This window comes from Hyperoodon ampullatus (assembly GCF_949752795.1).
Source record: "Hyperoodon ampullatus genome assembly, chromosome: 1".
Classification (NCBI taxonomy): Eukaryota; Metazoa; Chordata; class Mammalia; order Artiodactyla; family Ziphiidae; genus Hyperoodon; species Hyperoodon ampullatus.
This window is the reverse complement of record NC_136914.1, coordinates 152,409,714-152,426,343: the sequence shown is the minus strand read 5'-3', so window position 1 is coordinate 152,426,343 and position 16,630 is coordinate 152,409,714. Positions and strand designations below refer to the sequence as shown.

The 16,630-nt window shown below is 36.5% G+C and overlaps 1 protein-coding gene across 1 annotated transcript in view; it reads right to left on the bottom strand.

Moving 5' to 3' along the window:
- Nucleotides 1–16,630, bottom strand: part of ZGRF1 (zinc finger GRF-type containing 1) — a gene marked incomplete at its 3' end in the record, with an annotated part of 72,748 nt that overhangs the window by 51,827 nt on the left and 4,291 nt on the right. Inside the window, exons 3-6 of the mRNA XM_079712626.1 lie at nt 16,000–16,080; nt 9,700–9,759; nt 7,444–7,629; nt 4,938–7,134 (exon numbers count right to left, since the gene is read on the bottom strand). Of these exons, the coding sequence (XP_079568752.1) occupies nt 4,938–7,134; nt 7,444–7,629; nt 9,700–9,759; nt 16,000–16,080 (2,524 nt within the window). The remainder of the gene's footprint in view (nt 1–4,937; nt 7,135–7,443; nt 7,630–9,699; nt 9,760–15,999; nt 16,081–16,630) is intronic.

The following is a 16,630-nucleotide window of genomic DNA, read 5'->3' as shown; positions in this document are numbered from 1 at the left end:
ACACATGAAAGAATGCTCAACAACACTAATCACTAGAGAAATGCACATCAAAACTACAGTGAGGTTACACCTCACACCAGTCAGAATGGCCATCATCAAAAAATCTACAAACGATAAATGCTGGAGAGGTTGCGGAGAAAAGGGAACCCTCTTGCACAGTTGGTGGGAATGTAAATTGATACAGCCACTAAGGAGAACAGTATGGAGGTTCCTTAAAATACTACAAATAGAACTACCATACGACCCAGCAATCCCACTACTGGGCATATATCCTAAGAAAACCATAATTCAAAAAGAGTCATGTACCACAATATTCATTGCAGCACTATTTACAACAGCCTGGACATGGAAGCAACCTAAGTGTCCATCGACAGATGAATGGATAAAGAAAATGTGGCACATATATACAATGGAATATTACTCAGCCATAAAAGGAAGCAAAATTGAGTTATTTGTAGTGAGGTGGATGGACCTAGAGTTGGTCATACAGAGTGAAGTAAGTCAGAAACGGAAAAACAAATATGGTATGCTCACGCATATATATGGAATCTAGAAAAAAAAATGGTTCTGATGAACCTAGGGGCAGAACAGAAATAAAGATGCAGACGTAGAGAATGAACTTGAGGACACGGGGAGGGGGAAGGGTAAGCTGGGACGAAGTGAGAGAGTAACAATGACATATATACACTACCAAATGTAAAATAGATAGCTAGTGGGAAGCAGCTGCATAGTACAGGGAGATCAGCTCGGTGCTGTGAGACCACCTAGAGGGGTGGGATAAGGAGGGTGTGAGGGAGACGCAAGAGGGAAGGGATATGGGGATATACGTATGCATATAGCTGATTCACTGTTATACAGCAGAAGCTAACACAACACTGTAAAGCAATTAATTATACTCCAATAAAGCTGTTAAAGGAAAAAAGGGAAAAAAAAAAAAAAGAAAGGAAAGTGCATAAAGGAAAAAAAAAAAAGGACAGGGTGGCTAGGCCAAACCACCTTATCAGGTATCTGTTTAAAATGGGATTTTTCCCTTAAAAGGGAAAAATCTTTCCCTTAAAAGAAATCCAATAATCTGCAAAGTCACCAATAAGACTATAATTTTAGTGATAACTACCGTTAAAAAAAATAGCCATGGGCTTCCCTAGTGGCGCAGTGGATAAGAATCTGCCTGCCAATGCAGGGGACATGGGTTCAAGCCCTGGTCCAGGAAGATCCCACATGCTGTGGAGCAACTAAGCCCATGCGCCACAACTACTGAGCCTGCACTCTAGAGCCTGCAAACCACAACTACTGAGCCCGTGTGCCGCAACTACTAAAGCCCGCGCGCCTAGAGCCCGTGATCCACAACAAGAGAAGCCACCGCAATGAGAAGCCCATGCACCACAACGAAGAGTAGCCCCCACTCGCCACAACTAGAGAAAAGCCCGCACACAGCAACAAAGACCCAACACAGCCAAACATAAATAATTAATTAATTTTAAAAAAAGACATTCAATAACTTAAAAAAAATAGCCATATCGAGTGCAAACTTCACTTTTTGCCAATTGTTACTTTTGGTTTCATTATTTTCCTGTAAACATTCAGACTATACCAAATGAAACAAAAATAAGTGGATTTTGGAACGAGGTTATTTATAAAAGGAATTTTAAAAAGGCACTGGATGAAAATTATTTTTCCCTTTACTGCCTTCACTCAAGAATAAAATTCTAAATTAACATTTCTAAAATATATCCAGTCATCTCACAAAAACTTGAAGATAATGGAGAAAATGTTTTTTAACACTTTCACACATTCTAAAATGGTGGTGAAACAGATTCTTCTCTAATTCTGTATTAAAATCCATGAAGTCATTTGCTATATTCCAATAAAAAAAAATTCCAATACTCAAATTGTCTCAAGAAAACCAACTTAATCCTTTTTAGAGAAATATATTTATGTCAGAAAATACAGTCAATCCTCATTATTCACAGATTCCGCCTACTTGCTAAAATTTACCTGTAACCCCCAAATCAATACTGTGTTTCTGAGGTCATCTACAGACATGCAGAGCTACAAAAAATGAGTTGCTTGACATGCACATTCCCAGCTGAGGCAGAACAAGGCGACATTCTGCCTTCTAATTCCAGCCCTCATGCTACAAACAAGTGTCCTTTTTGTGATCTATTTAGTACATTTTTCATATTTGGGGGCTTTTTATTGGTGACTTTGCTATTTAAAATGTTCCCTAAGCATAGTGCTGCCTAGTGTTCCTAAGTGCAAGAAGGCTCTGATGTCCCTTATGTAGGAAACATGTGGTAAGTTTCATTCAGGCATGAGTTAGTTACAGTGCTATTGGTCATAAGTTCAGTGTTAATCAATCACCAATATATATTAAATAAGGCATCTTTAAATGAAAACACACATAAAACAAGGTTTTGTACTGATCAGTTGATGAAAATGTTCTGACCAGAGGTCTGAAGGAACGTAACCCTGCATTTCTCCAAAAAGCAATGGCCTATTTTTCACTAATCCACTGTTTGGTAACTTTATAGAACACAACCACCACAAATAATGAGAATCAACTGTAATCTTCTTTTCCAACTTGATAAGAAAAAAGAATAAATTTCCCAAAACTAAATTCTGTAATTTCTAAACCTTCATATTAGGAATTTATATCCTTATATGACATTGCATAACTACATCTACCCATATTTATTTTTCAATAGGTTTCTTCTTATTTTTAATTTTTTAGAAAATAAACCGTAGGGACTTCCCTGGTGGCACAGTGGTTAAGAATCCGCCTGCCAATGCAGGGGACACAGGTTCCAGCCCCAGTCCGGGAAGATCCCACATGCCACAGAGCAACTAAGCCCATGTGTCACAACTACTGAGCCTGCGCTCTAGAGCCCGTGATCCACAACTACTGAAGCCTGCGTGCCTAGAACCCGTGCTCCGCAACAGAAGAAACCACCACAATGAGAAGCCCGCGCACCACAATGAAGAGTAGCCCCCCGACTTGCCACAGCTAGAGAAAGCCCACAAGCAGTAACGAAGACCCAATGCAGCCAAAAATAAATAAATAAATTTATTTTTTTAAAAAAGAAAATAAACTGTAATAATAGTCATCATATTTAACTACATTTGAAAGAAACATTTTACTAGGTACAATAATTTATTCCTATTTTTCTCAGGGATTTCTTGAGATATTCAAAGAAGAGTTCAATTTTAACTTTTGAGTACACTGTTCATTCACATTCATGTGCACATAATATTTATGTCCTATAACATTATTTTTCTTAAAAAAAATGCTATTGGCAACGTACCACAAGCCAAGTCAAAAGACCAATCAATGACATACTGAAAGAAAATATCTGCAACATAGACAAAGGGCTGCTATTTCTAATATACAAAGAGCTCTTCCAAGTAAAAGAGAATAAAAGACCAACAACCATTAAAAGACTGGAAAAAAGAGTAGAGCAGATAATTCATGAAAAAAGACATACAAATGATGCTTAAACATATGAAAAGCTCAATTTCACTTGTAGTGATAGAAATACAAATTTATAATACACTCTCATTTCTCATTTATTAGATTAGTAAAAATTCAAAAGCTTGGCAAAATACTCTACTGGCAATGCTATGGAGAAACAGGTACTCTCATACATTATTGGTGGGAATGAGAAATGGTATGATTCCTTCAAGAGAATTTTGAAGTATCTAACAAAGACACACCTTTACCCAACAACCTTACTGCTAGGAATCTGCCCTGAAGACACACCTGCAGTAACATGCAAAAAGTCCATATAGTTATATAGATACAGATATATAAAGTTACTTATTGTCACATTATTTGCAATAGCAAAATACTGGAGACTGGTTGCAAAAATGATGGTTCATCCACACAGTAAAATATTATATAGCTATAAACAAATAAAATGAGGATGAGTCCTACAAAGTGATAGGTAGTGATTTCCAGGATATATTATTAAGTGAAAAGAAGCAAGGTGCTAAAAAATACAGAGCACGGTATCTTATGTTGAAAAGGGGGAAACAAGAATATATACAGGGAGGTGTTTATTTTTGCAAGAAAAATAAAAAATAAAAACCAGACCACAAGTATGATATATTGGTTACCTACAGCAGGTAGGAATAGGATGGAAGGCGTAAGGAAGGAATCTGAGTATATGTCTTTATACATTTTTGATTTTTGTACTCAGTTAATATTTTACATAGTCAGAAAAAAAATTTTTTTAAGAATAAATCAACTATATCCTCATACAAAATACAGACGATGCTCTCAGGATGTACTCTAAACACAAAGAAACAAAACACAACCAGTTTAAAAAAAAAATGCAAACAAAGAAAAACTCCAAGGAATTGGTAAGCTTTACAAATTTACAAATTTTTTTGCCAGTAGTGATATTGGTTTAACAATTTGGAAAACATTTGGTGTGCACCATAGAATTGAGGAAGTAAATATACTGAGGCTGATGGGCACCAGGACCCTTTCCACTCTGAGAATAAAGAAACACAATTATGGAATGAAGGGAAGAAAGGAAGAACCCTGTGGTTTAGAACTGGAGTTAAGAGCTATCAATATGAGCTCATGACTTTTTTCTTAAAAAAGTATCTCCTAGCACATGACCAAAAATGTATAACGACAGGAATGGATTATAACACACACACATACTTGCTTATATGTGCCTATATATGCTTATATACACATATTTTTGAAAGGATACTCTGGAAGAAGATTGCTAATTCTGAGTGGACTGAAGGGCTGTGGTAGGAAGGAGACTTACTTTTCACTATATTATCCTCTATTAGAGTTGATTTTATCAAGTACATGTATTACCTATTTAAATACCATGTAATTCTTAATGTAGCCTCCAGAGCAAGTATCTTCTCATCCTTTGAACTATAAAGAGAACAATCCAAAACAGACATGACATTCTAACCTTCAGGATTGCTATGTGGCTCATCTGTCTGCCAAGTTCCTTGTTGTTTAAAAGCGGTATTCCTCTTTTTCAATACTTCCAAGCCTTCCAAAGCCGTACTGTGCTCAGACAATGATTTTAATAGGGAAATGCTATTTACTAATCTGGAAAGTTCTGAAGAATGTCTAGGATTATTCCAGTATTGTTTGCTTTCTCCAGCAGTTTCTACATCAATATGGTCCTGGGGTAAACTTCTAGTCCTTTCCAAGTCTTCAGATTCAGGAATATGTGATTCTGTGTCTTTGGAAATAGGATGTTTTTCTCCCAAAGGGTAAAACAAAGAATTGGAAACTTGGGTATGTGATTTATCAAGTACAATACATTCTTCAGAGTGAATCTGACTGGCATTTAATAGCTGGATACTGTTGTCACTGCTAGAGGTTAATGGTAAAACCTGGTTGGTATTTTTGTCCAAGTCACTTCCCATAATAAAAGGCCGAGGCTGAGCTTGTTCTGAAAATAGGTTTTTTTCAGGATTCTGATGAGTGGCTATGTTTAAAAAATTTGTGTTTATACTTTCAGATTTATTTGGGAATGAAGCACTAATAGATTTATTATTGCCTTCATTATTTTCTGCATATACATCATCAGTCCACTCTAAGGATGAGTCAAAATTGCTTAATGTGTCACTCCACTCCTCCTCTGTTCCTTTTCCAGTGTTTCCAGCTTTCCAAGGTCTTCTGTCAAAACCTACACACGTTTTATCACAAAACTGTGATGGCAGAATCTCTTTCACAGGAAATGTCTCTGATAGTTTGCCCCCAGTAGATGTTAAGAGAGGCAAGTGTTCACTGCCAACTTCTTTACAGCTTATATTCTCACATCTTGAATTGCCGTCATTAACCAAAGTTTCTTTCACCCAACCCTCTGAATCCTGGGAAATTCTGTTGCTTTCCTGTGATTCCTCCTCAGTGTCACTGGTTTCAAAATTCTTTAGATTAAATGTGATTTCCACAAGTGGCTGTGTTACATTACTCATAGGTTCCTGAATATTATTAAGGAGTTCATTATTAGTACTACTTTTAGAAAATATGTCAGTATTATCATCAGAGATCCCAGAATTGTTACTTAGTGAAGATTCAATTTGTAGATGTTTATACTCCTTTTCTGGTGTTCCACGTATATCTATCTCCTGAGCTTTTTTTCTAATGAGAATTGATCCTTTTATGCCCAACTGGTCATTTGGATTAAGAGGCCTTTTATTATTTTCTTGAATGTCAGATTCTGATAACAAGCCATCATTTTCTGCGTTACTACAGGTAACTGGTAAGCTGCTGCTTTCACAGAATGAAGGAATTTCTAATTTTCCTTCTTGATCCCAGGTTTGATCATTATCATCTACTGGCTTGTCTTCGTTATAGTTTTTTCCATTTTCAGCACCTGTTTCAAAGAACTGTACCCTTTTTTGCACCAAAAGGTCTTTCAAGTTTAAATTACCAACTCGGGCCTTGGGGTTTTTTTCTATATCATTTCCATCTACAGTAGAGGAATGTATAGGCAAACTCTGTGAGGATAAATACATGGCCCACCGGCTTTTATTTCTCATGGTATTTTCTGATTGATGCTGGTAGTGTAAACTTTCTGTGCTCTTCACCTCAGCATACTCTTCCTGTGCAATTAAGCACTTTGGTTTAGTAGGAATTTTTAAACTTCCTTGTGGTTGCATCTGAGGGAAATGTCCTGTAATCTCGGAATTTAGTTCCTTAGATGTACTAGTTGATTTGGACTTCAGAAGAGCTAATATTTGGGCTTTGCTTCTAGTATTTTGTGAAACTCCTAAACTGTGAGATACCAAACTATCTCTTTTCATGGGCTCATTGGTCAGTAAAGAATCTGAATGCTTATTTACAAAATTGACAGGAGAGGAAAAATAATTTTCTTCACATAGCATTTCTGGGTTAAGCTTGAAGGACGAAGTAGAGACAAGCGAAGAAAAAGCTATGCCATTTCTCTCTCTGTTCTCGTAAGTGGCAATGTTCTCAGGGTCTGTTGGTATATTATTTATATCTTTCTTGCCAACTGTAGAAAACAAAGGAGGTGTGCTGTAGAATGGAGAAAGAAAAATAGGACCAGGCTTCTTAGCTTCAAATGAAGCAGCTGATTCATTATTTTCTGTAATAACCATTTTCTTTGGCACTTGACGTGGTCCTTGAAAACCCTAAAAATATTAAACAATTATTAGCTGTTCTATAACCTATAAAGAAAATGTAAAATGAACTGACTAAAAAAAAAAAGAAAAAGGAATGTGGATGTTTTACGAGGTAAAGTAATAATTAAGATACAAAGTTTGCTAAGCTAAAATGCAAACACTCATTTGTATTTAGATTAAGGTTTACTTCCTTTCTACCTAAGCATATACTATGAAGCACTGTTTTAATCATACAGTACAATAGCTTCACAATTCACTATTTCTTAAAACAATTTTATAAATATATATTGTTTTATTATTTTCAACAGAGAAACTTACAGCAAACTTCCTTTTTAAACCAGCAGGCTGACACCCAAGGGACCGGCCAGAAGATATAAACCTCTTTGAATTCAATGCTGGTGCTTCTTTAACAACATCCTGTTTGACAGCTGTGCTTCCAGTAACTTTAACCTCCTCAACTGTGATTAAGTATCGATCACTTTCTAAATCATCTCCAGGTTTCACCTAAATTTTAAAGAATTAACATCAAAATCATATACATCTAATTATTTGATTACCTATGTGTTCCAATAAGCTTCTAGCACAAGCAAAGACACAATGGATATTCAGTAAATAGTTGTTGAATGAATGAATCAAAAACTAAATTATTGATTACTATGCACTAGTTAACTATCAACAAGCACAAAAAAAAGTAATACAACAAAAAAATTCACTAATTTGTTTATTCAACAATATATATTAGGGGGCCTTCCCTGGTGGCGCAGTGGTTAAGCATCTGCCTGGCAATGCAGGGGACACGGGTTCGAGCCCCGGTCCAGGAAGATCCTACATGCCGCAGAGCAACTAAGCCCATGTGCCACAACTACTGAGCCAGCACTCTGGAGCCCGCAAGCCACAACTACTGAAGCCCTCATGCCTAGAGCCCATGCTCCACAACAAGAGAAGCCACCTCAACGAGAAGCTCATACACCGCAACAAAGAGTAGCCCCCGTTTGCCGCAACTAGAGAAAGCCCGCGTATAGCAACGAAGACCCAACACAGCCAAAAATAAATAAATAAATTTATATTAAAAAAATACATATTAGGGACCTATATGAGAACTTTTGTTACATGCTGGGGATACAAAGACAAGCAAGGAAAAGATGCCTCCTCTCAATTCACCTAGAATTCATAAAACTAAATGTAATTTTTAAATTAGAGCTATTAGGGACTTCCCTGGTGATGCAGTGGTTAAGAATCTGCCTGCCAACGCAGGGGACACGGGTTTGAGCCCTGGTCCGGGAAGATCCCACATGCTGCAGAGCAAGTAAGCCCGTGCACCACAACTACTGAGCCTGCGCTCTAGAGCCCATGAGTCACAACTACTGAGCCTGCGCTTCGCAACAAGAGAAGCCACTGCAATGAGAAGTCCGCACACTGCAACAAAGAGTAGCCCCCGCTCGCCACAACTAGAGAAAGCCCGTGCGCAACAAAGACCCAATGCAGCTAAAAAAAATTAATTAAAAAACAATTAGAGCTATTAAATAATCAGTTATATATATCTTTATAAATTATTGTGAATTAGATACATACTCATAATTACCACAAATTATTATAAATTGTTAGTTACTTAATCATATTCCCAAGAAAGCATTTTTAATCACTTTAATAAACAAATACAACACTTGCCACCACTTCTGACTGCAGCATAAAAAGATTATCAACCTAGTTGATAATATATAAAATCTGTGTATTATCACAGATAATGTGCTCAATCTTTACTCATAAAATAATTTTAAATGAAATAATAACAACAGTCATTACCATCACTAAGTATCTACTAAAACAGTGCTTCTCCAAGACCCTCTTTTGGTAATTATAAAAATTCCACAACCACTACTGTCATAAAATTTTAAAAAAGATTAAGTACCATGGCCAAAATCAACACAGTGATAATAAGAATATGCATTTTAGCACTTTGAGAATCACTGTACTAAACTGCTAGGCACTTTGCCTAAGCTATTTCTAACTTTCCCACCAACCGAGTAGTCTGTCTCCGGTCTACATTTGGCAGCTGAGAAGCTGAACACAGAGAGGTTAGGTTAGCTAGGAAGTATGTGAAAGTGGGAAATAAACCAAGAACAAACAAATTCTAATATCCTTGTTCTTTACACTAAAATATTCCCTTCCATTTTCCAACAGAGGAAAACATGGAATAAATATTTGAGAAAATATTTTAAATAGGAATAATTTCACAAAATATATCCCACTGTAGGTCTCTGCTTAGCAAAACCACATGATAGATTTAGATTCACTTTCTGGGTTCAAATCCCAGCCTTACCACTTTAACTCTATAAGCATGGGCAAGTTATTTATATTTTCAGTACTATACTCCTAATCTATAAAAATCACAGGGTTGTATAAAGATTAAATGAAACAATACCTAAAAGCTTTTAGCAGAGTCTGGCTAATAATAAATGTTCAATAAATACTAGCTATAATTATTAGTATTAGTACCATTACTATACTATTTAACAATATTCACAAAGGAACTAAGACTTAACAATAACTTAAAAATAAGATAAATTAAAATACCTCAGGGCACTTAAGAAATAAACTCTCCAAACATTCTCCTTTGTCATCGTACAGAATTGCCTATATTAAAACAAAAAAAGTGTTAAAATGTTAAAAAGGGACACAACACAATTCCACTTTTCTTAAGCATCTTCAAAGCAAATCAAAAATTGTTATATAAGTAAATCATGTAATGAAAGGATTACCCACTTTGTAAACTTGGATTAGAAAGTGCATCTATCTCAAATGTTTACTAAGCATCCATTCAGTGTGCACAAGAGAGCAAAGGCATACACATAAATTCAACAACTTATTCCCTACCAGGAGAATCTTGAAATGGAATCAGGAAGAAGACAGAACTGGAATGAGTTACAGGAGGCAAAACAGGAAACACAATCAGCAAAGAGATTATTGTAATGGTGTGATATGAAGGATCAAGGAGATAATTAGAGCTTGAAATAAGTCATTAGCACTGGGATAAGACAGTTGTATAAGAGGCATAAAGAGTAAAACTTGGGCTTTCCTGGTGGCACAGTGGTTAAGAATCTGCCTGCCAATACAGGGGACATGGGTTCAAGCCCTGGTCCGGGAAGATCCCACATGCCACGGAGCAACCAAGCCCGTGCACCACACTACTGAGCCTGCTCTCTAGAGCCTGCAAGCCACAACTAGTGAGCCCGCGTGCCACAACTACTGAAGCCAACGTGCCTAGAGCCCATGCTCTGCAATAAGAAGTCATAGCAGTGAGAAGCCCGCACAGCGCAACGAAGAGTAGCCTCCACTTGCCTCAACTAGAGAAAGACTGTGCGCAGCAACGAAGACCCAATGCAGCCAAAAATAAAAAAATAAAATAAATAAATTTATTTTTAAAAAAAGAGTAAAACTTATCGAACGTGCAGGATATGGGAGAAAAAGGAAACCAAGGTGATTATCATTTTCTGGCTTTCTCCTTGTGTCTCTCTAGCTCTCTAGCCATTTTTCATAGCAGCTTCTCTACTAGCCCCCTAAACATTGCTGTTTCCATCACTTTGGATAATAGTTAGCAGTTCCTTAAAAGACTGAACACAGAGTTACCACATGACCCAGCAATTCCAGTCCTAAGTACGATATACGTACAGAGAAATGAAAACATGTCTTCAGAAAAACTTGCATACAAATGTTCAGAGCAGCATTGTTCATAATACCAAAAAGTAGAAACAACTCAAAAGTTCATCAATTGATGAATGGATAAACAAAGTGGGATATATCCATAACGTAGAATATTATTCAGCAATAAAAAGGAATAAAGTATTGGTACATGCTTCAACATGGATGAACCTTGAAAACACGCTAAATGAAAAAAGTTATTCACAAAAGACCACTTATTGTATCATTCCATTCATGTGAATAGTCCAGGATACGCAAATGTGTCGAGACAGTAAGTAGATTAGGACTGGGGGTTGGGTACTGAGTAGTGTCTTTATGGTATTTCTTTCTGGGGTGACAAAAATATTCTAAAATTAGACTGCGGTAATAGTTGCAAAACTCTGTGAATATATCGAGTTGTATACTTTAAATGGGTGTAATGAAAAATGTGTGAATTATATCTCAATAAAGCAGTTAAAAACTTTGGTATTTCTAAGGTCTCCTACCTTTTCTTCTCTACTCTTTACATTCTATTCTCCATCCCTGAGTATATTATTCACAAAATTCATGTCACACTCCTGCTCAAATGTCTCCACAGCTACCAAAGAATAAGACAAAAGTCCCTACATTAGCCAATAAGGCCTACATAGTCCCTTTTATCTTCATTCTTACCCTTGCTCACTCTACTTGTTGTTTGCCTAACTCACTAGACATACATCTTCATTTAGTTTACTGGTCTATCTCCTCCATGTTATTTCCACAAAGCCAGGGATTTAACTGTTTTGTTACCTGCTGCATCCGCTAGAACAGTGTGTAACTCATAACAGGTGCTCAAAAAGTATTTGTTAAATAAATGAATGAACGAATCCACTCCAGGAGCTTCAAATATCATCTAAATGCCAAGTACTCCCAATCTACATCAGTAGCCCAAAACTGTTTCCTGAGTTCCAGGTCCCTATCGCCAATTACTTGAGTGTTTTGATGACACTGCAAATTCGGTATGTTCAAAATGAAACTGCAGGTCTTCATTGTTCCCCCTAAACTTGCTTTTCTTTTTCAGATATCCTATCTCACTCAATACCATAATCATAATACAGAAACCTGAAAGTCATTCTGGATTCTCTTCACCTTCCATACCCAAAACCTTAAGATTCTATAATATTTTCACAATTTCGCTCTAATCATCCCTTCTCTCCATTGTCAGTGCTAAGGCCTCCTTGGTCAGACCCCCATCACTTTTCATCTACATTATTCTATAGCCTCTTTATTATAACTGTCTTCCGAAATCCAGTCTTTCATCCTACATAACTTAAAAGGTATGTTAGACATTGATGCCAGAGTGATCTTTCTAAAATAGAGACATGATTATGTCATTCTTCTGCTCCTAATTCTTCACTGGCTCCTCAAGCTGAGCATACAAAGTCCTTCATGATATGGCTCCTGCCTACCTCTTTAGCTGTGTATTCTACAGTTTCCCCACATGGGACCTTCATTCCAGCCAGAGTCAATTGTTTATAGTTCCCCAGAAATATTTCACACTGTTCCACACCTCCACACCATTACAGCAATGACACCATCTTCAGCTCCCCTCCTACTGACCTATCAATTTTGTTTACAAAACAAAACAAATACTCAAAAAAATACTCTTCATCTGGAAAGACTTCTCTGAACCAGAGTCCAGTTTTGATATCTCTCATTTGTAATCTCATAGACCCTTAAGCATATCTCTGTATATACTCTAATCCTTAGGCCCTTAGATAAAATTCCCTTGAAGACAAAAACTATAACAGTTACTATCCATTGCATGCTTAAAATGTGCTGGGTACTTCGTTAAGAGGTTTATTTGTTTTCTTATTTAATCCTCAAGAAAACTTTATGAAGTATCATTTTCCCCATTTTACAAAGAAGAGACCATACGCCTTGAGGAACTAGATAACTTGACAAGATTACACATCTAGTAAGTGAAGAGCAGGATTCAGGCTAATGTCTATTTGACATTAACTGCTCTTCTACACTGCTTCCATACGTCTTATTTGAATTTTCCCACTGCCCAGCAGCAATATACGTTTACTGAATGATGACTCAGTTAATGGAAGATGAATAACTCTGACAGTAAGAATCTGAATACATAGATAAAAGGCATTACTAGCAAGAAAAATACTGTAAGCAATAGCTTGGATTTGGGAACAAGGGTTAGGATATGAGATTATTAATTTTCCTGGATCATAGAAAAACTCTCTGGGACTAACTTGTATTTATCTTGCTTTCCTGTAACCTATCAGTGTGAGGTATATAATGGACACTCAATAAATATAAGCTATAGTTGAAGATAAAGTTGGATAATACCACTAGCATAACCTTAATACTTATGATTTTGTACCAAAAGAAGACATGAAAGACAGGCAGAATCTGATCATATGTCTTTTTAACACAACAAAAACTGTAAGATTTTAAAGACTTGGCCTTAACTGAATAGGAAGAACACCCAAAAAAAAACCCCAGAGTTTTACAGAACAGCACTGGACAGTGAATGGATTAATTAGTTTAAAAGTATCTAGCCTGTTTGACTTAAGCTGACTAAATATTAAGCTAGGACTCAACTAAAAGTTAAATTAAACTAGGTTTATAAACTGAATAGGAGCTGTAAGCTGAAATTGAAGGCTTATGGCAAAACTAGTTTTTCTTTTACTTTTCTGGTTTTTTGTTGTGTTTTTTGTTTTTGTTTTTGTTTTTAAAGAATAGTGCTCATTTCCTTCCCCATCATCTCTTTTATTTTATTTTCTTTGGCCATGCCGCACAGCTTGCAGGATCTTAGTTCCCCAATCAGGGATTGAACCTGGGCCCTCGGCATTGAACGTGCAGAGTCCTAACCACTAGACCACCAGGGAATTCCTACTTTTCTGTTTTAATAAATCAAATGTTAATTTAAAAAATGATAAAATTTTCTCTTAGTGATAATTTCAGAGTGATAGATATGTAGAATAAGGACAGAATATGGAGATCTTTTAACTGCTGGCTTCATTCAGGAGGCCACAATCTTGTCAATGTGTCCTATATGTTATCAACTCATCTATAATAAAGTTCTTCTTTTAAATTAGTAATATTAAAAGAAACAATAGAATGGTTAGGTCATGGGCTCTGGAGCCAAAAAATCTAAATTAATAAACGACTCCTCCACTTTCTAGCTGTGAGATCTATGGGCTTCATCTATCTGAGCCTCAGCTTCATCATCAATAAAATAAAGATAAAAATAGTACCTAACTAATAGGGGAGTTATAAAGACTAAGTAAGTTGATACATTTAAAGCACTATGCCTGGTACATAGTAAGCACTTGATAAGTTTTTTTTAAAGAAATCAAAACAGGGTGATGGGCCAAATGGGTGAAGGGGGTCAAAAGATACAAATGTCCACTAACAAAATAAATAAGTCATGGGGATATAATATACAGTATGGTGACTATAGTTAATAACACTGTATTGTATATTTGAAAGTTGCTGAGAGTAAATCTTAAAAGCCCTCATCACAAGGAAGAGAAAAGAAAAAGAATTTTTCTAACTATGGATGGTGATGGATGGTAACTAGATTTATTATGATCATTCTGCAATGTATATAAATATCAAATCAGTAAGTTGTACACCTGAAACTTAAATAATGTTACATATCAAAAATATACCTCAATAAAATAAATGACTACAGCAGATTGCTCTGTGGATGGGCCTCATCCCATCAGTGGAGGGCCTATATAGAACACAACTGCCAAGTAAGAGAAAACTCCTCCTGCCTGACTGTCTTTGAGCTGAGACATCAGTTTTTTCCTACCTTCTGACTCATACTGAAATACTGGCTCTTCCTGGGTCTCAAGCCTGTTGGCATAAACACTAAAACCACATTATCAGTTCTCCTGGGTCTCCAGCTTGCCAACTACAGGTGGTGGGACTCGTCAGCCTCCATGATCACATAAGCCAATTCCTTACAATAAGTCTCTGTCTTCTCCATAGAGAGAGTGACAAAGAGAGAGAGACAGAGATAATTTATATATCTTTATATATAAGAGCATGTAGGCCTGAGTCCTGAGTAAAAATTTTAAGTATGGGAAGAGAATGAGCCCACAGAAAATACTCAGAAGTGGGCAGTAAGCAACATCAGGAGAGCATGGTGTCACAGAAGTCAAATGAAGAAGAGGTGTTGTGAAGAATGGAAGAGACAAGGGTGTTAAATGAGGTCACAAGAACTGATAAGAGAACATGAAAATTTGACAGATGGAGATAATCAGGGTGGGAAAAGAAACCCAAGGAAGGATCACCATATCTAGTAGGGTCAAAGATTATCCTAGTAAATAATTTTCTCAAGACTGATAGGATCATATCATAAAATAACAGACTCAAAGAAAATCCAAAAATAGAAGAATTCTATACATAATTTCAGAAACTGGCAGCTTTTCTAAAATGGTATGTCAACTCTGTATGTACCATTACACTGTGAGCATTATTGTGTTAGAAATATATTTTAATAGTAGTTTTTTCTGTATAGTTAAACTCTTATTACCTGCAAAGAAAAAAAGTGTGCCAGGACTTCCCTGGTGGCACAGTGGTTAAGAATTCGCCTGCCAATGCAGGGGACATGGGTTCGAGCCCTGGTCCAGGAAGATCCCACATGGCACAGAGCAACTAAGACTGTGCACCACAACTACTGAGTCTGCGCACTCTAGAGCCCGTGAGCCACAACTACTGAGCCCACGTGCCACAACTACTGAAGCCTGTGCGCCTAGAGCCCATGCTCCACAACGAGAGGCCACTGCAATAAGAAGCCCACGCATTGCAGTGAAGAGTAGTCCCCTAACTCAACGCAATTAGAGAAAGCCCGCACGCAGCAACAAAGACCCAACGCAGCCATAAATAAATAAATAAACAAATTTTTTTAAAAAAAAGAAAGAAAAAAGTGTGCCAAAATTCCTGAAAAGTTTCATAGAAAATCTAATTTTAAAAAAATCAGAAGAAATTAAATAGTATTAACTGAACTTTTATAATGCACAAATGAATCACTGTGGTATGGGAATCATTTGACAACTTCTGTTTTCATATCACATCAGCTTATGGACATATCTAAGATTTTATCATCTACAGAGTTTTCTTAATATTCAAGCAGAAGGCAAGAACCCAACTCTTAGACTCTGCAGTCAACTGCTTTGCACTTACTTTGTTTCCTAAGTGAGTGATCTTCAGAATTCCATCTTGCCACACTTTCGACTTCTTCATCTTTTGATGAGTATATAGTACCTTATTTCCAAAAGTACAAAGGAAAGAAATGATTTCTATTTACAAGTATTAAATGTTATATATTTTTATACCCTTCCTACGTACAAAAAATATTTAAGACATCTTTTATCAAAATAAAAGCACAGATATCATAACAATAACAACAAACACCAACAACAAAAGAAACCTGGTAGCAAAAGGCAAGGGAGGGGAGAAAGGAGAGGTAAAATCTAAGGAAGAAACTGAAAAGTTAACTGAGCAACAAAAACTATTTTGAGCTTCCTAGTCATTTGTGGGAAGGAAAAAATTGTACAGTTCTCAAAGTCCAGGAGTACAGAGACTCCTGAAGGTGCCCCCCTCAAGACTTTTTCAGGGGTCTGTGAAGTCAAAGCTATTTTCATGATGTTGTATGCATTTCAATCTCATTCCTTTGGTCATGTACTTAGTAGAAGCTCCCAAGGTTATATATATGCAATATTGCAAGATTCAATTTCTGAATGAATGCAGAAGCAGATCTGAGAATCTAGCAGTCTTCTATTAAGTCAAATATTAAAGGGATTTGCGGGCTTCC